Here is a 25,541-nt window from a genome sequence, read left to right as displayed (position 1 = left end):
AGGCTGTTTTTTCCATGCAAGCTGGATGGGAAGTTGGAGGTTTTGAGGTTTCTGTTGAAACAATATGTCCTTTTTGCAGCTGAGGAAAGTATTAAAAAAAGAAAGAAAAAACCCTCAGAGATGCCCAGGAGAACAACAGATTTCAGCTGTAACTTGAGAGGTTCTGGAGAAAGGGCCGAGCATGCCATACGTCAGTGTCGCTTCTAGTGTTGAGTGTTTTAAAAACCACCTGGGGGTACCTTTATATAAATAGGGCATTTCAAGGTGAGAATGTATTATAACCTCAGTAGTTAAGTGGTGAAGCCTGTTTCTTCTAAATATGTTGGGCCTTGGCTGAGTCCTCCTTCAGCATGGAAGGCATGAGGTCAATGCTTGGACATCAGGGGGCAGCAGGAGGTCACTGCAGGCATTCCCCTGCCTCTAAATTGTGCTCCCCCAGACTGTCCCTACAATATAAAGTCTATCCAGTTTCCAGAGGAACAGGAGTGAAGATTCTAGAGCCTCCCAAAGCCCCATCTCCAGTCTCTCCTGCAGGCTTCTCACTTGGCTCAGCCTGTTAGAGAACAGCTCTGGGATGAGGAGAAGGGAGAAGTGAAGTCATCAAGGCCATGGGCCCAAACGGACCATGTGGGGAGGATTTTTGCCCCATCACACATAACTCATATTTAAAAATCCCCCAGCATGCGCGTGTTTTCCTCTCTGAGGGGACAGCTGGAATGGGAATCCACCCCTTGCCTGTGCTCAGCCAGGTGGGAGTTCCCAGACCCTCTTGCAGATCTGTGTACAAGGATCAGAGTTGGGGTTTGGCAAGGAACCTTGGCTCCCAACCCTTGCTTGATGGTCCCAACTGACATTTCAGGCCCTGCATTCACTCATGCCTCCCTTCTGAGGCAGTGGTTGCTGGATAAGCTGTTGCTGTTAGCTGCCATTGAGTTGACTCTTGACTCGTGACGACCCCATGTGTTACAGAGTAGAATTGCTCCGTAGGGTTTTCTTGGCTGTAATCTTTATGGGGGCACATCACCGGGCCTTTTCTTCCACGGAGGTGCTGAGTGGGTTCAGACTGCCAACCTTTCAGTTAGCAGCTGATCACAAACCACTTGTACCACCCAAGCCCCTTGCTGGGTAAACTAGAGGATCACAAAAGGCCATGGGCAGCCTTCTGAGGAAGTATTAGAGAGAAGGAACCAGGGTCCAGGCCTGAGGAAGGGAGGCATTGTGGGACATTTCTATATTAAAAAAATGACTTGTAAGCAATGTGCTTTTATACTGCACTCACAAATAAGCTTTTATTGTTGTTGTACCAACTGCTAAGGCCCGCCATACAGAGGGGTGATCTAAACCCAGGACCTCCTGGCCAGATTCTCCATGAGAAGGGCAGGTGATAGGGGAGCCTGTCTGGAGGATCAGAGTGCAGCTTGCATTTTGTTCTACCAACATTTTCTTCTCTAAATAGGCTCTAGAATATGGCCTTTGGTGTAGGATGTGATTGAGCATTCTCTCTGACCAGGGGAAAAATCCACAGCACAAAGGATTGGAGCCAGAGACTGGTGACCACAGAGGGCGTGGCGGTGTTACTGACCTTGCGATTGCTGCTTTCCTGGACTAATACCGTATGAGCAGAGTAGAGGTGTGTGAGTGCTCACATCCGCTGAGATATGTTTCCTCCTTCATCTTCAGCTGGCACCCACTGGTGGTTAGCGGCTGAGATCCAGAATCTCTGAGTTGTCTGGCAGTAGACACCCCTCTCAGTGGCTCTCCCAGAAAGCTTTGCTGCCTAGCGAGTGCCAGTCATCTATTGGCCTGGACAACAGGGCCTCCAGGAACTTTCCTAGGAATTGACTGCTCCTCGGAGTCAGAGACCAGAGCCCTGGCACAATGGTTAAGGGCTTGTCTGCTAACCAAAAGGTCGGCAGTTCAAATCCACCAGCTGCTCCTTGGAAACCCTGTGGGGCAGTTCTGCTCTGTTCTGTAGGGTCTCTATGAGTCGGAATCGACTTGACAGCAATGGGTTTGGGTTGGGAGTCAGAGAGTGAGGTGATGCCCTGTGAATACCGTTTTAGGCCAAGAAAACAGTGTTTCTACCCTTTTTGTTAGAGACTGCATTCTCTCTTTTTCTTTCCTCCTGTACACATCGTAGGGTCTCATCCTTTTTCCTGACACCTCCTCTCTGCTCAGGTACCTGGCTTTCGAGTCTCAGATAAATGATCTGACCCCCTTAAAGGAACACCATCCCTTTATGGGTCCAGGCAGCTGAAAGCCACAGCTCTCCCCCCGCCCTCCAGCTAGCATGAGAGGATGTGAGTTAGCCCACTGGTCCCTTGGGAGCCTGTGGAGCTGGTAAAGCATTATTAATCCACCATCCCCAAAGAAATCCATTAACGAGCTCTCGGGCTGGGAACACGGTGTGCGGTAACCGATCACTTCTGTCGGCTGTTGAAACTTTGGAGACATTGATTCTCAGACTTGCAGGCGCTACTGAGAAGTGAGGCTCGGGGCAGGCTCTTTGCTGCAGCCTGTTTGGTGGGGGCATTTTTATCTTATCAAGCTAAAAGCCCCAGGAATAGAAAGTTTTTCCAGTGGGGGAGGTGGAGGGGAGAGGACCGAGGCTGGGAACGAGAAGTCATCGGTCAGTGTGTGCCGGTGCAGAGCCTGAGGTCCCAGGTGCCCACCACTTACTTTGGGAGAACAGGGATGCTGCACTGATTTGGGCAAACCCGGCTTACCTCAGCCCCCACACCAGGCCTAGAGCCTCCCCAGGGCCTGTGACCCCCCACTCGTCAGTCCATCCTGACGCCAGGCCTAGAGAAGCTATTGATCTGCAGCTGGGATGACAGAGGGCCGGGATGAGGAGGCGGCCGCTGCCTGCTTGCGAGCAGTCACCAGGAGGCTTCAGCATCTCTTCCGCAGGCTCCCCAAGAGCCGCTCGGCATCCGAAAAGCTCCAGATCCTGTGGCGGTTCCGGAGTGAAGCCCGGCTGGCTCATGGTAGGTCCAAGCTGCTCCAGCTGGGGGCGCTCCGGGGGGCTAGGGTCCCAAGGCCTCTGCCTAGTGGCGTTCTCATGGGGAAGAAGGTGCAGGATCACTGTTTAATGCTGAGCTCTTGGTCCGCCTGACTCCCCAGGGACCACGACACAGGTGCTGCCACCCTGCCAGGCTTAGGTGGAACAGCCAGGTCTGGAGGGACAGAGACAGGTGGTCTCGGAGGCCTCGTGTGGTCATGGGCCTCACCAGCCTTTGCATGGCTGAGAGTTTGCGCCAAGCAGTCGTCTTAATCAGGGTGGAGTTTGAGCATCTAGGTGGCTGCTGTCTTCCATTCTGCCCATCCTGGATCTCTGAGGGGTGTCAGACTTTGCCAAGCTGCTGAGTCAGCTGTCCAGGGCCCAAAAGCTGTGAGGTTTCTTAGGCAAAGGTTTCTAACCTGCATGGGTTGTGGAGGTGCATGTGAAGTCCCAGCATTCAGGGACAGAGACTGCGGGGTGGAAGACAGCTGAGCAGGAGCCCCAGTGCAGGTAGCGATTGCCCACAGGTTCCCTTCCCCGGGCACTAGTCGGCATGGACGGACCTCACCCTGGAGGGACAGCAGGAGTGAAAGAGGAGAAGGAGAGACAATAGAATTCAAGTTGTCGTCCAAGCTTGGGTCATCCTGCTCCTCTTCAAAGGAAGGAAACTGAGGCCGGCAGAAGGCCCTGTAGGTAGCAGCGCCAGGACTGAACTCCAGGCACGGCCTCCTGGCCTGGGGCTCTTTCTGCTGTATCATGCTGTCTACCATCTTGTATTTCTGCAGCCCCATCTGCTGAAGACTCAAAAGCATTTAGGTTTGTTTGTTTGTTTCTATCATTTATTCCCTCCAGATCCCTGTACGGTGGGAATGGGAAAGGGATTAATCCGTCTTACAGATGATGTGAAGGCAGAGCTGTGCACCGGCCTAGAGCCCACCAGGCTCTACTCTTTGTCTGGCCTTTCACTGCTTCTCTTCAATGGCTTGAAGTCTGTGGTACACATACACTTTCCCTGGGGCTCCCCACCGCATGTGTGTCCAAACCATTCTCATACTCATTCATGTGTGGGTGAGCATATAGGTGGGTCATAGCACTAAGTCTTAGGGATGGAACTAAAATGAAAAGTCACCCCTGGGCTGAGGTTTTGGAAGCATAGTGTGAAAACAATGTGATTTTGGCTGTGAAAAATAGAATTTTTCTGATGAAGGCTTTACCTTCTTGAGAAGTAGGAATTTTAATCCACCCAGACCTCATCCCCATTTGGAGACAAATACTCTCTAGCCAGCCTGGATAATTAATCCTCATAAATAGCCTAATAAATGCTGTGACCTTCACTGAGAAGGTAGTTGGACACTGAGTTCCTCGATGTTAATGCTAGCTGGTGTGTTTATGCTCATTCTCTCTCTCTCTTTAAGAATTATTCAACAGATCATTTCCCTGCTCCTTTGCTATTCAGCCCAAGGAGTTATAGATTTAATAAAATCAATCAGGCTTGGAGTGGCAGCATTAAGGTCAGGGCAGATATTGCACCGTGGCTGCAAGGTGCTCATTTAGCTGTGTTGGCATTTGGATGGAATTGACTGGAAGAGGAGGGAGAAGGCAGGATGCTCCGCACTGATGGGAGCAGCAGCCTGTGGACTGAGGGCTTCTGAAAGATCTCACTCACACCCGGGACCCGCTGAACGGCCTGTAGTATGACATTGAAGAAAGTGGGCTTGGAGCCAGACCAACTCTAGCCTAGATCTTAGAGTTACCACTTCCTGGTGGTAGGGCCTTCCTTGTAAAGACTAATCTCTCTGAGCCTTGGTTTTTCCAAGTATGTCGTTATTATTGTTAGCTGCTGTTGAGTCAGCCCCCGACTCATGGTGACCCCAGGCACAATGAAAAGAAACGCTGCCTGGTCCTGCACCATCCCCTTGATGTGTTGCAGATCAGACTGTTAGGATCCGTAGGGTTTCCATCAGCTGATTTTTGGAAGGAGATTGCCCAGCCTTTCTTCCTCATCTGTCTTAGTCCAGAAGCTCTTTTGAAACCTGTTTAGCACCATAGCAACATGCAGGCCACCACTGACAGATGGGGTGGCTGCACATGAGGTGCATTGGCCAGGAATCCAGCCTGGATCTCCTGCATGGGAAGCGAGAATCCCACTGAACCACCAATACCTCACTAATTCAGAATCCTGGCCCCATGCTGTTGTTATGTGGATTAAACATGGTATCGAACATAAGGCAGTTGACACAATGCTTGGCATGTAGTAGGCCTTTCGTTGGGAGCTACTGTTATCTAGTGCTCCCAGAAAGGCTTTGAAAACTGCTCCCAAAAGGTCATCTGGACAAGCCCCCAGTGTGGCTGCCTGCTCTTCCGTTGCACCTGGGCCAGGTGGGCTACCTGGGTCTCAGTGGAAGAAATAGGATTTGAAAGTTGCCCAGGCAAAAGTGGAGGAGGGATGTTAAATTAAACACATCCTCTGAACAAATTCCTGTCATTGAGTTTACCACCCGACATAATTAACAGGCAAAGCTAGATTAGCCCACTGGGCATCATTAGGAGCTAAGCAAGCATGTCATCAAGGAGCAGGTCATATATCATTTTTAAAGGCTGCTGGGGGGTCAGCAGAAAGAGGCCTGGGTCTCTCCAGAAGTCTCTGGTGACCCTGACACAGGGATGCAGCTGTAAAGAAGCCTCTGTGTGTCTCCTGCAGAGAGGACCTCAGACGTAATCTATTTATTTTTCTTTCTATTGCAAAACGTCTGCTTTCACCTGGCTGGTGGAAGGTAGTTTGCTTCCAAGAGCCAGGAGATTTAATGGTATAAACAAGCCAACACTTCCATGTCTCGACACTCCGTTCTTTGCCGGCACAGATGATACAAAGACAATGAGCGATGGCTTGGTGACCCCTACGTCACAGAAGGCACAGAAGGGGCTCAGCCACTGGCACCCTGTGAGGCTGCTGCTCAGCACAGTGGCCTCTGCTGAGGAACATTTCTAGAGGACACTTAATACCTCATTCCTCAGGTGCTCATGGCAAGTGACAACAAAGCAAGTGTGGAAAAACCAGTTGGATGTAGAAGGCTGATTGTGCCATAAAGACTGAACCTGTCTGTTCCTGGCCTTCTGTGACCTGCTGGCACTCCCACCAGGCGTACCTTTGCAATGCACCTGTGTGTGCCTTCATACCTGCACACCTATGTGACTTCATCTCCCCTCCTGTGCTGTACGTGTGCCCAGGCAGGGCGTCTTCCAGGCCTACTTGTTGCCCTTGTCTTTGGGGTCTGTGGGAAACTACCAAAAAATGTACTCAAGGTTGGCAAGAGGCTTAGCTTGCATTTGCACCTTCTCAGAGATAGTGTCTGCCTTTAACGAAACCAAAAACCTCACCCTCTTCTTTCCATATCTGCCCCTCCCTGTGAGAGCCCATGCCCTTTCTCTACCAGTTATGCAGGCTTCTCCTTCAGTCTCCTTCTCAGGGGCCCCAGGGATGGTGGAGAGGGGCCAGAGCCCAGGGTTGGGGAAGCCTGCTGTTCTGCATCTCTTTCACCCAGAGCGGAGTGACACATACCAGGAGGGAGGCGCCCCTCCCGAGCCGTCCTGGAGCAGGAGAGGGCGTCTGGCAGCTCCCACAGGCTTGTTGCTTTTTGTTAAATTCCCTTACCCAACTCTCTGCAATTTTAAAAAACATTGTTTTCTTTTCTTAAGGTACTCTAACAATAGTATTTATTTTTTTCCTGTGGCAGCAATCACAACAGGATATAACTGTGTAGAACTATACATATATCCTGTCATACACTTCATCCTGTTCCAGAAAGACTTTGGATGTAACTGGTTGTCCTTTGGAACAGTGCTTGACCTGTGCTAGGCCCTTAATAAATACTTGTAGAATGAATGAATGAACAAATGCGGCAATGAAAACTGGCCAGGACCCAGGTAGCTGTGGAAGGAGGGGAGGCGTGATTGTCTGAGTAGGTTTCATACTCTGCGCACGTGTGCATTCTGATGGGTGTGCACACATAAACTGCCCCCATTCAAAAGTGTGCTTCGTCTTTGTACTTTATCTGTATGGCCACACCCTAAACACAGTTTGGACCTTTACGGATATGGTGTCAGAGGGTCCACGTGACAAATCTAACATACACATTTACACATGAGGATTGAGGTCCATGTCCCTTGCCTGGGACCCACCCAGCCTCAGAAAAGTAGCTTTTGCATTTTTCCAAAGCCTCTTGCCTCTTACCAGTGCTAGGCAATGAGGGATGCCCTGCAGACTCTTTAAAGGGATTGCGCTGAGGGCCACAGTGCCGCAGTATAAAAAGGTAAATAAACCTGGGACGCAGCTCTTCACAGTGCTTACCATGTTATTAGGAAACAGTGCGTGTAAAAAACATAAACGCCAAAAAAAAAAAAAAATTCAACTGAAAGATTAATCAAGATAAAAAATTTTAAATTGTTTGTTGTTGCTGTTAGGTGCCATCAAGTTGATTTCCACCCATAGTGACCCTGTAGTTTAGCTGTCCTAAAAAGGCTAAATCCATTCAAAAGTAGAGCTAATTTTAGACAACTGTGGGAATTATGGTTGCAATAAAATGTAAATGTTCTAAACTTCAGAAGTATGAAAAAAATAATATAATAAAACTAGAGAGTGAAGCAGAAGAGAGGGGAGGCAGGGTTGTAGCGTGGTCCTAGCAGGAAGTCAGTTGGTACTATCTATAGTTGAATTGATGGAACCCTGGTGGTATAGTGGTTAAGCACTCGGCTGCTAACCAGACGGTCAGCAGTTCAAACCCACCAGTCTCTCTGAGGGAGCAAGATGTGGCAGTCTGCTTCTGTAAAGATTTACAGCCTTGGAAGCCCCGTGGGGCAGTTCTACTCTGTTCTAAGGGGTCACTATGAGTCAGAATCGACTTGACAGCAACACGTTTGGCTTTTTTTTTAAATAGTTGAATCAGGAATTATTAGAAGTGATTTAACCCTATTAAGTTTGTTTATAATTTTAAATATATGAATATATTTTACATGGGTGTGTATGTATGTGTGTGTGTGTATATATAATAAAATAATTAAAAGATTATGACAAACAGTATGCATTCCCATCAATGAGGTGTCCTCTAAGCCTAGCACCAAGAAGCCTGGGAGGGCAGGAGAACCCAGGGCTCCGAATGACAAGCCATTCTGGGGAGGGAGCCCCGGGACTTTCTCAGACCCTGTGAGGTAGGGTGGGGAGTATGCTCCATGGCACGACACCCCCAAAGAGTGATGTGTGTGAAACAGACCATGTGGAACAAGTGCCCTGGGGCCAGCCCTCTCCCGCCTCACTGGGCACAAGGCAGGCACTGCCTGAGGCCCCCCCCATTTCCTGCCTCACCAGTCTGAACTTGTTGTGAACTGTCCTGCCATCCCTCCGCTGCCCCTCCCAACATGCCTCACCCAGCCCGGCCCCTGAGCCTTCCTTTTGCGATGCTTTCAGCCCAGGGATGTGGAGATCGTGTTGGAGATGGGCGATTAACGGGCCTGCCCGAGGCACACCCTCCCACACCCATGCACACAGACGGCAGTGGGCCTCTGCAGGCCAGCCCGGGTGCCCCACTTTTGCCAGGCTGCCCGGGGTGCTTGGGGAGAGGTGCCTGCCTGCAGATGTGACAAGAAGCAAGGCACGGGGAATAAATAACTGTTGCATGAGATCCAGGGGCCAGGCTCCCAGAGAGAATTTTAGTATCTGCGTTGGTCCTTGAGCAACAACGGGGCAGGACCTTTTTAGCCTTTCCCTCCAGTATTAAAAGCTTGCTTAAATGTGCATGTGTCAGCCCCACCCAGCCCTGCCTCATGCAGAGCTGGCCATTTGGGGACCAAGATCTTGGGTTGGTCTCTCCAGCGCTTCCTTGTGTCCTCAGTTCAGCCAGGGCTCCCCAGCACCACCCAGGTCTCCAGCACTATCTGCACTGTGCCTGACCTGGAGGAGTCTGCTTCCCAGAGGGCCCTGCCCACCCTGCCCTCTGTTTTACCTGTAACTCAACATTTCATCCGCACTCGAGCATGTCCAGGTGCATTCCCTCATGGCTTTTACACAGAGACAGTAGCCCCTGTGTGTCCAGCTGCCCACATTGCCTGACCGGGGAGGGCGGCAACCTCTGGCCTCAGAGACGGGCTTGGCCTCCACGTCGCTCTTCTGACCGTTACGTTGACCCTTCCCGTTGGCTCCTGGCTTGCTTTCTGGTACGTTCTGTGTGTGAGTGTGTGTGCGTGTGTGTGTGGGGTGTGTGTGCGTGCATGTGTGTGTACATGTGTGCACACATGCGTGTGTTGTGTGCACAAGTGTGGGTGTGTGCACAGGCATTTGTACGTTGGAGTGGGCTGGGAGGGAGCAGTCGTGTGCCCCCAGACCCTCAGGCTGGGTGGGCAGTGCTGGAGCCCTCGGGGTGGCCTGTCTTCTGAAACAAGGAACTACAGTGGATAGTCTCCAGAGGACTGGTTCAGGCTGCTTCCTGGAAACATAATGATGCAGATGTCCTGAGCGGCCTCCTGACCCCAGGTGGGGCATTTCCATTCCCCTCTGCCAGCCTCACAAGGAGTGCTGTCCAGAGTAGGAGAAATGTGTAGATGGTGTTGATTCTGGCAATTGCTGCAGGTCTCCAAGGTTGGCAAATCGGTCTCTCCACCTTCACACTGGCAACATGACCTGCCCCCCCTACCCCACTCACTCCCCTGGGCTCATCAAGGCAAAGGTTGGAGGGAAGTGGGAGCAGATAGGTGGAATGCAGGTGAGCAGGAAAGTGACATGATTCCTACTTTAATGAACTAGAAGATGGCCCTAAAATTGAGAGGGCTTTTGGCTAGCATCACATGATGAGTCAACAGGAAGCTGGGTGGCTACATTCAGAAGTCCTGTAGTGTTGAAAATGATAGCTACCATTTATTGAGCACCTACTATGGGTGGGAGGAGCCCTGGAGGCCCAGTGGTTAAAGCACTCAGCCGCTAACCGAAAGATTGGAGGTTCAAGTTCAGCCAGAGGCACCTTGGAAGAAAGGCCTGGCATTCTACTTCAGAATAACCAGCCATTGAAAACCCTATGGAGCACAGTTCCACTCTGACACGCATGGGGTCACCATGAGTCAGAGTCAAGTCAACAGCAGCTATTTTACTATGTGCCAGGCACAGTGGATGCTTTACATACATTCTCTCTAATGTTGGCAACAAATCAGCTGCGAGGAAGATATCATTACCTCCATTTTGCAAATGAGGAAACTGAGGATTGAATAAATTCCTTATTTAGCTGATGTTTAGTAAATTGTCCAGGCGTCCCACACCCGATCGGAGGCGGAGCTCGGTTTCAAAGCCTGATCTGTGTGACTCAGAGGCCAGTCTTTCTACTTGCCAGCTCCTGTGAGTGTCTGTCCCTAACACCACCTCTCAGAGGCCTCCATCCCACGCATCAAGCAGTGTGTTTCAAGGGGCCACACGGTCTAAGGATTTCTTTTTACAGCTGACAAGTGGGCTGGTCTGTGAGGTGGCCGTGCTGGGAGCTCGGTGTCCATTCCGGTTGCTGTCATGCCCTCCTGTTATGGATTGAATTGTGTCCACCAAAAATGTGTGTCAACTTGTCTAGGCCATGATTCCCAGTATTGGGTGGTTATCCACCATTTTGTTATCTGATATAATTATCGTATGTGTTGTAAATCCTACCTCTATGATGTTAATGAGGCAGGATTAGAGGCAGTTATGTTAATGAGGCAGGGCTCAGTTTACAAGATTAGGCTGTATCTTGAATCAATCTCTTTTGAGATATAAAAGAGAGAATCAGCAGAGAGAGAGAGAGAGAGAGGGACTTCATACCACCAAGAAGTCCGTCAGAGAGTGTCCTTTGGACCCCAGGTCCCTGCACTGAGAAGCTCCTAGACCAGGGAAGATTGATGACAAGGGCATTCCCCAGAGCTGACAGAGACAGAAAGCTTTCCCCTGGAGCTGGTGCCCTGAATTAGGACTTCTGGCTTCCTGAACTGAGAGAAAAAATTTCTGTTTGTTAAAGCCATCCACATGTGGTATTTCTGTTAAAGCAGGGCTAGATGACTAAGATACATCTTCATCCTCATCTCTCCATATGATAAGGCTGGTTGGCACTGTTGAGGTGTTGGGGGGAGTAGGGTTGCAGAGTCTGGGCCTCAGTGAGTTGGGGAGGCTGAGAGCTTACTCCTTTGGGAAGTTTGACCTTTGGCTGAAGACGTGACCTCGGTCTCTCTGGTGACTGGTGACGTTAACCTGGGAGCTGCTGCCTGGGTAGTTCAGGCTCCCAGCTGTGGGCCCCAGAGAGAAAGGGGTCATGGATGGAGAACCAATCACAGAGCAGGCAGACAATATGGGTAGGTTCAGGCTGGGTGGCTTGTCTGGGAGGGGGGCTGTGAACTGCTCTTCCTGGCCCCTCCACGGATGAGGTGCAGGCCTCAGGGAGGAGGCGCTGACTTTCTGTTACCTGCTGGGGCAGAGGGAAGAAGTACTCCCTGCCCAAATCCCGTCAGCCCAGGCTCTTTTCTGGCCCTGGGCACTCCACTCCCCTCCTCAGTGTAGCCCATCCCTGGTCTCCAGTAATGCAGGGGAGGTGGAGCCAGGACCAAGCGGAGGTGGCAGCTCTGAGGAAGGTTTCCTGTAAATCAGGGTCATCGAGAAGCTGCCAGGTATGGCGGATTTCTGCTCCCAACCCTGCCACTCGAAGCTATGAGGCCGTCAACAAACCACCTAGTCTCGCTGAACCTCAGTTTCCTCTTCTCTAAAATAGGAGTAGAATCACGTCTTACAGACGTGGTATGGATTCTGTGAGATCATGTATACTAAGTGTCTGGCACACATGGATCAAGCATAATGGTATCTGCTGACAGCGAAGTGTGGGGACCTGATTTTTCTTTGTTCCTTTTTTGTGGTATTTTTTGTGTTAATAAAGAATACACATTCATTACAACAATTTAAACAAAGTAGGAAACGATAAAGAAAGAAAAAACACTTGAAACCCATCACTCAGAAAAAGCCAGTAGGTGACCTTCCTTGCAGACGTTGCTCTGTGCATAATGTGTGTGTTGTTGTTGTGTGCGGTTGATAGCTATGTGTAATTGTGTATATAAATAGGGTCATACACAACGCTTTTTCATTCAGTGATCGCTGTGGACATCTTCCCGAGTTAATCAATATTAATCTATATCATCTTATTAAAAAAAAAAAAAGTTGCCATGGAGTTGACTCCAACTCACAGTAACTCCATGTGTGTCAGAGTGGAACTGTGCTCCCTAGGGTTTCCAATGGCTGACGAGTCAGAAGTCGATCACCAGAACTTTCTTCCAAGGCACCTCTGGGTGAACTTGAACCTTTTGGTGAACAGCCAAATGTGTTAACCGTTTGCACCACCCCTCCCCCCCAAAAAAACCCAAACTCGTTGCCATTGAGTCGATTCCAACTCACAGCAACCCTATAGGACGGAGTAGAACTGTCCCATCGGGTTTCCAAGGAGCAGCTGGTGGATTCCAACTGCCGACCTTTCGGTTAGCAGCCGTAGCTCTTAACCAGTGTAACACCCAGGGACTCCTATAATAGGTATAGAGTATTCCATTTTAAAATATCATCTTTAACTGGTCCCCTGTAGATGGATGGGGGGCAGTAATTTCTAGCATTTTGTTGCCATAAACAACCGTGTGATGAACATTTTAGCAAAGATGTATTAGGATACAAATAAATATACACTCGGATCCGGCAAGAAATTAGCACCACCAGTAGGGCAAGAGCCTTCCTACTCCTTGTTTCCTCACTTTCTCTTCTCTCCTGGAAGTTATCGATTTTGCTTAATCATTTTCTGAAACTAGAGCAAGATGTTAGAAGTTCAGATATTGGAGGGGGGCGGGCGGAGGTGCCTCTCCAAAGTGGGGAGAGTCGACCACTCACTGGCCCCAGGTGTTTCTGGTGCCTCCCCTCTGCAGGGAGCCGAGACCTGGACCCCCCCTGCTCAGACTGGGGGTAGGGGTTCAGTGGGAGAGCGGAGGAGGGAGCGGGTTTTGCATGAGGACACAGTGGAGGTCTGGAGGAAGGTCCGTGGGCACCGATGGGATGTGCACAGACGGGCTTCCGCAGCAAGGACACAGTGGAGGCCTGGAGGAGGGTCCGTGGACACCGATGGGATGTGCGCAGATGGGCTTCTGCAGTGAGGATGCCGGATGCCGTGGCAACTGGTGGGACTGGACTTGGATTTTAGTCTGATCACAAGCATAACTAACATTTAGTGAAATCTCAGTTTGTGTCAGGTGCTGTGTTCATGAATTTACATAACTGTCTCATTTAATTCTCTCAGCAGCCCTATGAGGTAAGCACTGTCACCATCTCCATTGAACAGGGGAGGAAACCGAGGCATACAGGAGTTAGGGCACAGCATTCCCACTCTGATCTCTCCGTTCTCTTCCTCTCTTCACTCAGCTAATTCATGATGAACCCTCCCAAAGGCCGAGCAGTGAACAGGCTTCTCACAAGAGGGGGAAGGACCAGAGCATGGGCTGGGCATGGAGCTCAGGAACTGCAGCTGGGAGGCCTGGAGGGGGTGGGCTGGTTGCAGAGGGGCTGCCTGGTCATTTCAAGAGGACGTAAGGCCTGAGGGGAAATCTTGGAGCTAGATAGAGAGGGGAGCTTTCTGGCCTGGCAGGGGAGCAGGCAGGGTCTAGGCTGCAGCGTGAGGGCACAGGTTGTGAAGACCTGGGTGATCCGGGGAGAGACAGGGCCCAAAGAATGAGGGAGGGGTCTCTGGGCAGACGCAAAGCGCCGGCCTTAGTCTTTCAACGACCAGAGCAGTCCAGCCCAGAGACCCAGTGAGCTACCCCCAACATCAGACCGGGGGATTCTCAGGGGAATGTCTGAGAACACAGCCCAAGGGGCTGTGAGATAAGCTGTTCCCCATGACTTGTTCCAGAGGACCGGGATAACCCCTGCTCCCCCTTTTAAAACACGTCTCTAACATTATGATTTTCCAATGCACTTTATTTTTTCTGATTTCCCTGTAGTGGCTAAGCACAAAATCATTCTAAAACTAAAGCCATTTGTGTGGTTTGTTTGGAAATAACTAGCTGGGGGAAGGTTGGTGAGATGGTAGATTACCCCGCCTGCAGCGTGGTGGGGTGGGAAGGAATTTGTGCTCCAGAGTGGGGTGGGGGGAGGCAAGGGGATGGAACATTCGCTGAGGGCTTCCATCAAGAACGTCACTTAATCCTCACGGCAACCCTATGAACTGGCTATTATTGTCCTATTATGTAGGTGAGGAATTTCATGCTCAGACAAGTTCAGTAACTTACCCAAGGTCACAGAGCTGGTTGAACAGGGACTGGGGGCCAGGCCTTCTTCAAAGTCCATTCTCTTTCCATCACACTGTACGGGCCAGGACTCTGGTTCTGAGGAAGAACTCTGTGTGTGTGTGTGTGTGTGTGTGTGTGTGTGTGTCCTTGGAAACCTTGTGGGGTAGTTCTGCTCTGTCCTGTAGGGTCGCTATGAACCAGAAGTGACTTGATAGCAACAGGTTTTGGGGTTTTTGTGTGTGCGTGTGTAAGTTTTGTTCTGAGGTTGACCTTCTCCAAGAAGGCCTGGGGTGTCCAGAGAATGGGCAGGGGCTCCTGGATTCAGAAACTATCGTGTTTCCCCTTGGGGCTGAGGCTGCTTTGGCCATGCTGGGTAAGAGGCTGTTCCTCTCTGCGAGGGGACTGGCAGGCTCGCTATAACCCAGGCTGTGTCCTCTCTGCCTGCCCTGCCCTTGCCCAATACCTTGGCCTGGGCTGGAGGAGGGAGAGAGTTACACAGAAAGCTCAATGCTGTCTCGGGATTTTGTGTGCAACTTGGGCTAAAAGGGCCTTAAGGGTTCTTTATCAACGGGATGCCTCTGGTGCAGAAAAATTAACCACTCAGTTTATGCAGACTGTGTATGTCTGTGTGTATATTTGTGTCCATGCATGTGTATGCTTGTGTATCTGTGAATCTGTGTGCATGTATGTTTGTGTATGTTTATTCTGCATCTGTGTGTACGTCTGTGCTCATGTACATTTATGTATGTATGTGCGTATGTACGTGTGCGTCTGTGTGTATGTGTATATCTGCCTGTCTGTGTGTGTGTCTGTCTATGTGTGAGTCTGTGTATGTATATATCTATGTCTCTGTATGTATGTGTATATCTGCGTGTCTGTGTGTGTCTGTCTGTGTGTGGGTCTGTCTATGTATATATCTGTGTGTATGTGTGTATGTGTGTTCACTTGTGTCTATGTATGTGTGCATGTGTTTGTGTATGCCTATGTGTATATCTCTGTGTGACGTGTGTATGTATATGTCTGTATGTGTGCGTACACATTTGGCAACTGGAGTGGGGCGGGAACTAACTCTGGCAGCCCTTGGAATAAAGGGAAGTATTGTAGCTTCTGCGTTGGGAAAAACCATCTCTTAGCACACATTTACGGTCTCTGTTTAGGAGCCCTGATGAAGCAGTAGTTACGCACTCAGTTGCTAACCAAAAGGTTGGTGGTTCGAACCCACCAGTTGCTCCACAGAAGAAAGATTTGGCAGTCTGCTTCCATCAAGATTACAGCGTTGGAAACCCTATGGGGCAGTTCTACTCTGTCGTATAGGATCACTGTGAGTCTGAATTGACTCAACACCAATGGGTTTAGGTTTTTTTTAGTACACATAGTTACACCGTCTGGCTTCACCTCCTCTGGGCTGAAGTAGAAGCAGTAGGCGTCCTCTGGCGTAGGCAGCCGTGGCCTCTGGACCTCAATTCCTGTTCCAGGTGGTGACCTGGGGACAGCCTCAGGGGCCATGAAGGCCAGAAGCAGGGCTGGTGGAGGTGGGCAGTGGGGTTGGCTTCAGCCTGGCCTCCTTGCCCAACCAGCCCACTGCGGATTTCTGGAGCTAGTATCCCTGAGGATGTGCCTGAGGGCCCTGTGTTCCACCTAGCCCAGAGTCTAGGTGCTGAGGTTGGGCCCTTAGAGCCCTCTCCTTTCTCACTCACAGTTCTGTTCTTGGGAGAGGGCCCCTTTTGTGATTTGTCTCCATCAGGCCTCCCAGTTGGTCCCCTCTATTTCCATAGGGCCCGTCTTCTAAGACCTAGGAGCACTTTTCCCCCTCAAAACATACATTGGGGTTCGGGCCAGAGGTATATAGCTGGAAGGGAAGGATAGAGAGGGGAAGGGATGATTCTATTTTATAGACAACAGTTCCAAGGTCAAAACATGCCAATTCTCCCCAAGAGACTACCATTAGAACTTAAGAATGTTGCTCCCCGATCTTATTCTGCCTCTTGTTGGAAAGATCATTGCCGTATCTGTTTTGTCTTTTTATGTAAGTGAGGTCGTGCAGTGTTTGTCCTTTTGTGATTGGCTTATTTCACTCAGCATAATTTCTTCAAGCTCCATCCATACTGTAGCAAGACTTCATTTCTTCTACTGGCCGAGTAGTATTCCATTGTATGTCTGTACCACATTTTGTTTATCCATCCATCTGTTGATGGGCATTTAGGTTGTTTCCGCCTTTTGGCTATTGTGAATAGTGCTGCAGTGAACATTGGTGTACATGTCTCTTTTTGAGTCTCTGCTTTCAAGTCTTTCGGGTATATTCCTAGGAGTGGAATTGCTGGGTCATATGGTAGCTCTTTTTTTCGTTTTTTGAGGAACTGCCACACTGTTTTCCATAAGGGCTTTTGATCTCATATAATTGATTGTTCTAAGGAGCATGTTCCTCTTGGGTGTTACTGTTTATTTTATGGGCTTATCTATTGTTTGGCTGGAAGGTGGTCTCTGGGAATGGCTTCAGTTCTAGGTCAGAAAGGTGTCTTAGGGTCAGAGTCTTGGGGATTCCTTCAGGCTGTGTCAGACCAGTAAGTCTGGTCTTTTTTGTGAATTTGATTTTTTGTTCTACATTTTTCTCCTGCTCTGCCCAGGACCCTCTGTTGTGATCCCAGTTAGAGTGATCAGTAGTGGTAGTTGGGCACCATCTAGTTCTTCTGGTCTTGGGGTTGTGTAGGCTGTGGTTCATGTGGTCTGTTAGTCCTTGGGGCTAATTGCTCCCTTGAGTCTTTGGTTTTCTTCACTCTCCTTTGCTCCAGATGGGAAGAGACCAGTAGCTGTATCTTAGATGGCCACTTGTAAGCTTTTAAGACCCCAGACACTACTCACCAAAGTAGGATGCAGAACATTGTCTTTATGAACTATGTTATGCCCATTGACGTAGATGTCCCCTGAGTCTATGGTCCTTTGCTTTCAAGCCTAGGAACTTCATCCTGCAAGAAGTTTGGTTATGTCTAAGAGGATTCCCTGACTGTGCCCCTTGTGTGCTCTGTTGTCTATATTAATATATAAGGAGCACCTACAGTCATGTATGTAGAAATACCCACCACCAAACCTGTATCTGCTGGTGGGTGTGCTCCCTTACCCCCTCCCACACCTCTTGGCATATCTATCTACCTACATATCCATTAGTGAATTTTTTGTTAATACTGTGGTTGCAAGTTTGTCTATGCTATAGTAGTTACTGTAGTTTCCCTTTGTTCTTGCATTCCTCTCATGCCTTGGTCATGTGGTGCTGACTTCTCCCATATAGTGTAACGTCTTTCCCTTCATCAATATTAACATGTGTCTTCTATGTATTTGGTAATTTTTACTCCCTCCCCCTCCCATCCCTGGTAACCATCAAAGAATGTTTTTCTTTTTTTCTGTGTGTAAACCTTTTGTTGTTACTTTATAATAGTGGTCTCATACAATATTTGTCCTTTTGTGACTGACTTATTTCACTGAGAATAACGTCCTCCAAATTCATCCATGTTGTGAGATGTTTCACGGATTCATTGTTATTCTTTATCATTGTGTAGTATTCTGTTGTGTGTATGTACCACAGTTTGTTAATCCATTCATCTGCTAATGGGCACTTAGGTTGTTTCTGTCTTTTTGCTATTGTGAATAATGCTCCAGTGAATATGGGTGTGCATATGTCTGTGTAACAGCCCTTATTTCTTCAGGATATATACTTCGGAGTGGGATTGCTGGATCATATGATATTTCTATTTCTAGCTTTTTGAGGAATGCCATACCGTTTTCAATAGTGGTTTACCATTTTACATTCCCACCAGCAATGTATAAGAGTTCCAGTCTCCCCACAACCTTACCAACATTTTTTATTTTCTGTTTTTTAAATTAGTGCCAGTAATGTCGGGTTGAGATGATATCTTATTGTAGTTCTGGTTTGCATCTCTCTAATCGCTAACGATCGTGAGCATTTCTTCATATATTTGTTAGCTGCCTGAATGTCATCTTTGGTGAAGTGTCTATTCATATCCTTTGCCCATTTTTAATCGGATTGTTTGTCTTTTTATTGTTGAGGTGTTGAAGTTTTCTTTAATTTTTGGGAACTTAACTATGATGTGTCTTGGTGTAGATCTCTTTGGCTTTATCCTGCTTGGGGATCTTTGAGCTGCTTGGATTTGTAGATTCATGTCCTTCGTTAGATTGGGGAAATTTTCTGTCATTATTTCTTCAAATATTCTTTCTGTTCCTATATCTCATCTCCTTCTGGAATTCCCATGATGCGTGTATTAAGTCTCTTGTTGTCCCATAATTCCATTAAACTGTACTCAGCCTCTTGAACCTCTGTTTTTGTTGCTCTTCAGCATCTGTAATTTTAACTGTCTTGTCCTCTAATTCACTAATTCTTTCTTCTGCCTGATTAAATCTATTGGTAAGGCTTTTTATTGTGTTTCTCATTTTGGTTATTGTCCCTTTCAGTTGCAATATCTCTTTTTTGTAAATCCTCATTTTGTTATTGCATGTCTTCCTTATTTCTTTTAGCTTTTTGTGTATATTTTCCCTTAGTTCTTTAATTGTGTTTAATGTTTTTGTATTATATTATTCCTTTTTTTTTTTTCATTATTTAGTCATCCCTAGATTTGCTTTCACTCCTTTTGTCATGGTCCTTTGGATGGGCCATTGTTCCTCTGTTCTTTGTGTGTCTCGTGATTTTTTGTTGGGGCACTGGAATTTTTGAGAGTGTTAACTTTCTCAGTTTTCCCCAGTATTTGGTGTTTTTGTCTGCACTCCTTTCTGCAAGAAACTCTTAGGTGAGCAGATCAAACTACTGTGATCCACAGGGTTTTCATTGGTGATTTTTGGAAGTAGGTCACCAGGCCTTTCTTCCTAGTTTATCTTAGTCTAGAAGCTCCACTGAAACTCGTTCAGTATCATAGAAACATGCAAGCCTCCATTGAAGTATGGGTGGTGACTGTGCACTAGGTGCATTGGCCAGGACTCGAAGCCGGGACTCCTGCATGGAAGGCAGGAATTCTACCACTGCCTCGGGTGCCATAGTTGGGCCCCTCTTTTGTGCTGTCTCACTCATTAGTTATCTTTTCACGTGTGTGTCTGATCTACTTCACTAGCCTGAGTCCCTCAAGGGTCCTGTCTGTCTCTCCTCACCCCCAGGCTGGCACAGGGCACACTGGAAGCCATACTCAGTACATGTGATGCTGCCACCACAGATGATGGCGTTGGCCATCCAGGGAAGGCTGAGCCCCTCTGAGGGGCCTGTACGGCAGGTTGGACTCAGGGCCTCACTCTTTCTTCATTCACATTGACACCAACCGAAGGCTGTGGAGGACGGTGGAATACCAACGGCAGGGCTGGTTAGACAGTACCCCATGATGAGCTGTCTTGAGGGAAAGGTGTCTGTGGTTGAACCCTTCGGTCCCAGCCAAACTCCCTATGTCTTTGGAATCTCACGGGTGTTTCCACTCATAACACATCAGGCTACTGGCTGTGGGCAGTGGGGCTTGTGTGTGTTTGGAGAAGGCCAGGGGGTCTGACTTCATCTCTGCTGTTCGCAGCCTGGCTTGGTGTTGCCAGGGGCCAGGAGGTATCGAAGTGTGCTTCAGCAGTTTTGCTGCAGTCTGATTACACGGTCTGATGGAGTAAAGTCATTGTGCTCAAACGTGCTTTTTATAAAATCCCAGCACACTCCTTTTTGAGTCTTCTGTTCCCTTGCTCTGTCCAGCTCAGCACCAGGCCTGTAAAAAGATCTTCCTGAGGTTTTGGTACTGTTTTCAGGTTCTGAGTGTGTGTGTGTGTGAATGAGAGAGAGAGATAGAGATAGAGGGAGAGATGGGGGCAGGAGACAGAGAGAATGACAAAGACACAGAGAAAGAGAAAGAGGAAGACATAGAGAGACAGAGAGAAGGAGGGAGAGAGAGATACAGAGAGAGAGAGAGAGAGGGAGATGAGAAACAGACAGAGAGAGAAAGACACACAGAGAGGGAGGGAGGGAGAGAGTGATAGACGGAGACAGAGACAGACAGAGAGATGGAGCGAGGAGGGAAGCGAGGGAGGTGCAGATGCACAGATGGGCACAGGCTGCCTGTGTCAGCAGACAGGGGCTGAAAGACATGGGGGGTGGGGAGAGAACTTCCTCCTCTCCCAGGATGCTCTCCCACTTGGGGTTGGTGGCAACTCTCGCTCCCCTTGCAGTGGGGAGAGCTGCCAGTCCTTCCTCCTCTTCCTTGTCCCCACCTCTTGGCATTCCCACCGCATTCTTCCTCGCTGTGGCCTGCTGCTCAGGTGTGCCCCAGGGCAGAGCTGGGAACAATGCTGCTCTTTGTGGGCTCTAGCCTCGCTGCTGCCTTATCAAAGCCCCACGTTCTGGGCACCACGGGCAGGGGAGACCAGGTCTGCACATCACCCTCCGTGCCCTTCACTCCACTTAAGGGCGAGGTGGGGCCACGATGGAGGTGGTCTGTGTGCTTGGTGGAAGATACCCCACCCTGGGCCCAGAATGCATGTGGGCATCTACAGGTACATGGTCCATACCTCAGAGAACTGCCTCATTCATTCTGTCTTCCGAGAGGAGGTGCCTCTGCAGAAGGGGGGTTGGTAAGGCCTAGAGAAAGGTGGGGTCTGAAGGAGGGCCATTTGTGGGCCTACCCTTCAGGCAGCAATGAGATGAACAGTGGAGCTTCTGAATGCCACCCCAGAAACTGCCTTCTCAGCCGTGAGACCAGAAGAACTGAATGATGCCCAGCTACCAATGCTGAACATTTATGTCAAGGAGTCCGTAGAAGAATCCTGATCAAAAGGGGGAAAATGCAGAATAGAATTTCAAATTCTCATGGACTCCAGACTTTCTGAAGCCACGGAGGCTAGAAGACCCCCAAAAAACTATTACCCTGAGGAAGTCTTTAACCTTGAACAGAAACTATCCCCTGAAGTCATCTTTGAACCAAATAATAGTTTAGCCTAATTAGAAAAGAATGTCTGCATTAAGCATTATACTCTTTTAAAGAATTATCTGTATGTGATCTAATTGACAACAGCAGCTTGAAAGGATAGATGAGAACCTTAGAGGGGCTGTGAGTTTGTGTTATGATGGTGAAATATTCAGAAAAGGATTTTGAGAAAGGTGGTGCAACTTGAAGAATGTGACCGATGTCACTGAATTGTACATGTAGGAGTTGTTGATGTATGATTTGTTGTGTACATTTTCACTAAATGAATAAATAAAAAAAAATGAACTCCACCCCAGAAAGGTGGGAGGGAACATCCGACCAATGCTGTAAGACGCGTGCAGGGTTCTGGAAACTGCACGTCCCTACATTTGTCAGGATCCTCCCCTGCAGACATTAATTCAAAACCCATACAAGGCATGTGGCCCAGGTTCTCATCTTTGGAGGTGTAAGAGATGGAGGCAGCTGGGGAGACTGGGGCTCTCATTCCAAAACCAGGCTTTGGGAGAAGAGACCCCCCACCCCAAGACAGAGTGTGGAATGGCAGCTTTAAAACAGGGAGCAAGGGCGCTAAATGTCTGGAGCTTGGTAGAAGGAAAGGAAAGTCTTGAGGAGCTTGAAGCCGTAGCAGCTAAAAGCTAGCGGTTCTCTAGTCCCCAGGTTCTAAGCAAGCGCAGGCTGCCATGTCCCCCTCACAAAGCATGCCTGCCCGAGCTGGTCCCCTGCATCTTATTTACAATCAGGAATGCGACCTTCTCACCAGAGACTTGAACCCTTCCGCTCGGCCTTCTCGCTGAGCCATGGCACCTGCCGGACAGGGGACCCCGCTGTCCTGACAGTTCTGTGTGGGCATCACACCCACATCTGAGCATTTAGCCTGCTGATAGACTTGATTCCTCTGCTGCCACCCTTTTCTTCTTCCCAGCACCCACACACACCCCTCCCCTCGCTGGCTGAGCCTGCTGTCTGCTCCCGAGACTTCACCTCTGCCCTGCTGATGGAGCCCTTGCCAGAGCTGGCACACGTTACCATCCTTGGCTCTGCCTCTGATGAGTGTGTCATTGCACACCTCATGTTACCCCTCTGGGCCTCGGTTTCCCCACCTGTAAGGCATCCCCAAGGTTCTTTCCAGCCCTGGTTGTTAAGTTTCTGCTTTCATGGAAGTGAGCCTGTCTATGAAATGTGTTCCCCTGAAGCACCTGATTTGGGGTGTTGTCTGTAGGCTCTTTCAACTGGGGTAGAGTAGCCACCCCCACATTTCTAGACTACGCATGGCCAAAAAGGGGTAATAGCCCTTCCGGCTCATGACGATGCCTTTGTCTCCAGAGGCACTTGTGACTTTGCAAGACATGTTCTCCTCTGTGACCATAAACATCCCTGTGCAGCTGGCAGGGCAGGCGTTACCTGTATTTTACAGATTGGCACAAGGAGGCCCAGGGAAGTCGTCTTTCCCCAGGGATCTGTGGCCCCTGGTGACAAATGCACATCAGCAGAAAGAGCACCAGGCTAGAGCCAGTAACCTGACCTTGAGGAAGTCACTGAGTTCCCTGGGCCCCAATTTCTTGTCTGTAAAGTGGCACTAGTGATTATTGCAGGGTCACACGAAATACTGGAGGTGAAGCAGTTTGCAAACGTGCACAGCACTTGTTAGCTTTCACCGCTAGTGGCCCTGCTGAGAGCCGGCACCACTCACCACGCTGTCTCTGAGACAGCAGTCCTCGTCCCTCCACGCTCTCCTGCTCCTCTCTTGCCCCCAGATGCTCGGCACAGTCTTCCAGGCTCTCTCTCTGGGTGGCAGTGGGTAGAGATCAGGCCAGGCCCCTAAGCGCCTTTGGTTCTCTCCCTGCAGACTGTAAGTTCACCTGCCACCCAGAGTGCCGCAGCCTGATCCAGCTGGACTGCAGTCAGCAGGAAGGCCCAGCCCGGGACAGACCCTCTCCGGAGAGCACCCTCACCCCCTTCTTCCGCCAGGTAGGCAGCAGAGGTCTTGGGCCGGGGTGGGAACAGCCTCTGCAGGTGCCCGAGCTCCACTTTCTCTCCCAGGAGCTCTGGGGAGCAGGAGGTGGCATGAGGAGTCAGCCTTCCATGATGGATGTTGGGGTCCCCTCTGGCCAGGTGGCATCCACAGATATGCACCTGTCTAGGGCGCTGGTGGATAACAGAGGCAGTGACGTGGAGAAGTTCGCTGTGGAACTCCCCAAAGGCAGAGCCAGCTTTAGCCAAGGGCTCTGAACCGGGGCAGTGGGATGGGGGCGCGTGGGGCAAGAACGCTCCTGAAGATTCTGTGAGGCCGCAGCCTGGCACCTGGCAGGGATTAACCCTGGAACTGTGGAGATGATGGGAGCGAGGCTTTTGAAGCCCATCTGCCTGCCTGCCAGGCAGCCTCCAGAGGGGCTGTGTTAAAGGACCAGTATATTGAGGCCTGAAGCAGCTCTTGGTCTGGGTTTTGCTGAGGCAATTGACCATGATGTATCAGAACTTTGATGCTTAGGATTTGGAATGGAGACAGAGAAATGCATTTACTGGTTCTTACATTGGATAAGGAGCCCTGGTGGTGCAGTGGTTAAGAGCTTGGCTGTTAACCAAAAGGTCAGCAGTTTGAATCCATCGGCCACTCCTTGGAAACCCTGTAGGGCAGTTCTACTCTATCCTGTAGGGTCGATATGAGTTGGAATTGACTCAACAGAAACGGATTTATATTGGATAAACACTTTTTTTTTTTTTAAGCTATGTGCCAGACAGGTGGGCAGGGTGGTGGGGAATGGATAATAAATGATACATCATAGGTCTTGTCCTCAGAGAGCTTTTTTCTGGCTAGGGAGGCAGAATATAGCCACCTAGTATATACTGTGACATACATTGCCATAAATGTATGAACCAAGGCATTCTAGGTACACAGAGTGAGTGTTTGTGTGGGGAGAAATCAGGGAGGGCTTCCCAGAGGTGGTGATGTTTGCACCAGGGCTTAAATGTGTGAGTCAAAGGTTGCTGGTCAAGGAAGTAAGGAGTGTTCCATGACACAATTCATTTATTCGTTTAACAAATATGTTTTGAGTATTGACCACGTGCAGGGCTGAGGAATGCTGGGGACTTAGTGATGAAGGGAACAGACATGGGACCTGCCCTTTCTGTGCTTACAGTAGCGTAGGAGAGCGAGACTTTAAACAAAGAAACACCATGTTTATGAGGGAAAATTCTGGGGTGCTGTGAGAGACAATAAGGGAGGCCGCCATGCTCTGGGTGACTGGTTATTTTGTGAATGGAAGACGAGAGGGGCTGGTGGAATCCAAGGACTCGCGAGTAGCCCCAAGTCCGCAGAGTAGCCATTCGGATGCGTTTCCTGGCCGTGATGCACGTGCTCAGTGATGCTCAAATTCCTGACCCGCCTGTGGGTGTTGCCAGCCCCCCTGCTGGTGCCCCATGCCCTTTTTCCTCCACCAGGAAAGCGGTACTGGAACCCAAGTGTGATGCATGTTTTTATAAGGATTATCGACTTGGTTCTAAAATACATATTTTAAAATTTGTGTACATCTTCTACAGACTTTAGACTAGGAGCTGGTTTGGGTGTAGCCTGAGGTAACGATGCCTCTTGGGAAGACCTTGCCCTTAGCCAGAACCAGGGCTTCGAACCGATTCTAAGCGGTTCAGTCATGGCTGATGGAAACAAGGGCGTTGTACATGTTGCACAGCAACCAAATCTCTTGAGTTGGATTAGGAAACAGGCAGCAGGACCCCACTCAAAGAACACAGCCCAGCAACACACATTCAAAGTGGTGCAGTCAGCTGCTGTCTCTGAGCAGGGCACTGCTGTCTTTTTCCTATTCGGGTCAAAATCGGACTCACAAGGTACCGTTGAGTTGATTCCAAATCATGGCAACTTCATGTGTGTCAGAGAACCGGACTCAATAAGCTTTTCAATGGCAATGACCTTTCAGAAGTAGATCACCAGGCCTTTCTTCTGAGGCACCTCTGAACCGTGACTTCCAGATTTCCTGTTAAGAGCCAAGCACGTTAACCATTTGCGCTATCCAGGGACTTTTACTGGCATAGGGTGGGTCTTAATCCGACATGTGTGGTGTCCTTGTAAAAAGAAAAGAGACACAGAGGGAAGACTGCCGTGTGAAGACAGAGATTATTGCTTTAAGCTGTTTGTCTGTGGTCCTTTGTGACGGCAGTCCTAGGGGCTAACACAAGGTGCTTTCAAGTCTGAGTGTTTGACAGCAGCGCCCCCTTTGCTTTGCTGGGGAGAGGAGCTAATGCCGAGACCCTCCAGCAGGCTGTATAAAGCCAGT

The 25,541-nt window shown here is 49.4% G+C and overlaps 1 protein-coding gene across 2 annotated transcripts in view; it reads left to right on the top strand.

Annotated features, from left to right (window-relative positions):
• RASSF5 (Ras association domain family member 5) overlaps window positions 1-25,541 on the top strand; it is a 104,582-nt gene that overhangs the window by 8,854 nt on the left and 70,187 nt on the right. For both annotated transcript variants that reach the window (XM_004375208.2, XM_023730299.1), the window contains exon 2: window positions 23,099-23,220. In XM_004375208.2, coding sequence (XP_004375265.1) covers window positions 23,099-23,220 — 122 coding nt within the window. The remainder of the gene's footprint in view (window positions 1-23,098; window positions 23,221-25,541) is intronic.

This window comes from Trichechus manatus, unplaced genomic scaffold (assembly GCF_000243295.1).
Source record: "Trichechus manatus latirostris isolate Lorelei unplaced genomic scaffold, TriManLat1.0 scaffold00035, whole genome shotgun sequence".
Classification (NCBI taxonomy): domain Eukaryota; kingdom Metazoa; phylum Chordata; class Mammalia; order Sirenia; family Trichechidae; genus Trichechus; species Trichechus manatus.
Note: the sequence above shows the minus strand (reverse complement) of the source record. Positions and strands in the feature narration are given on the sequence as shown.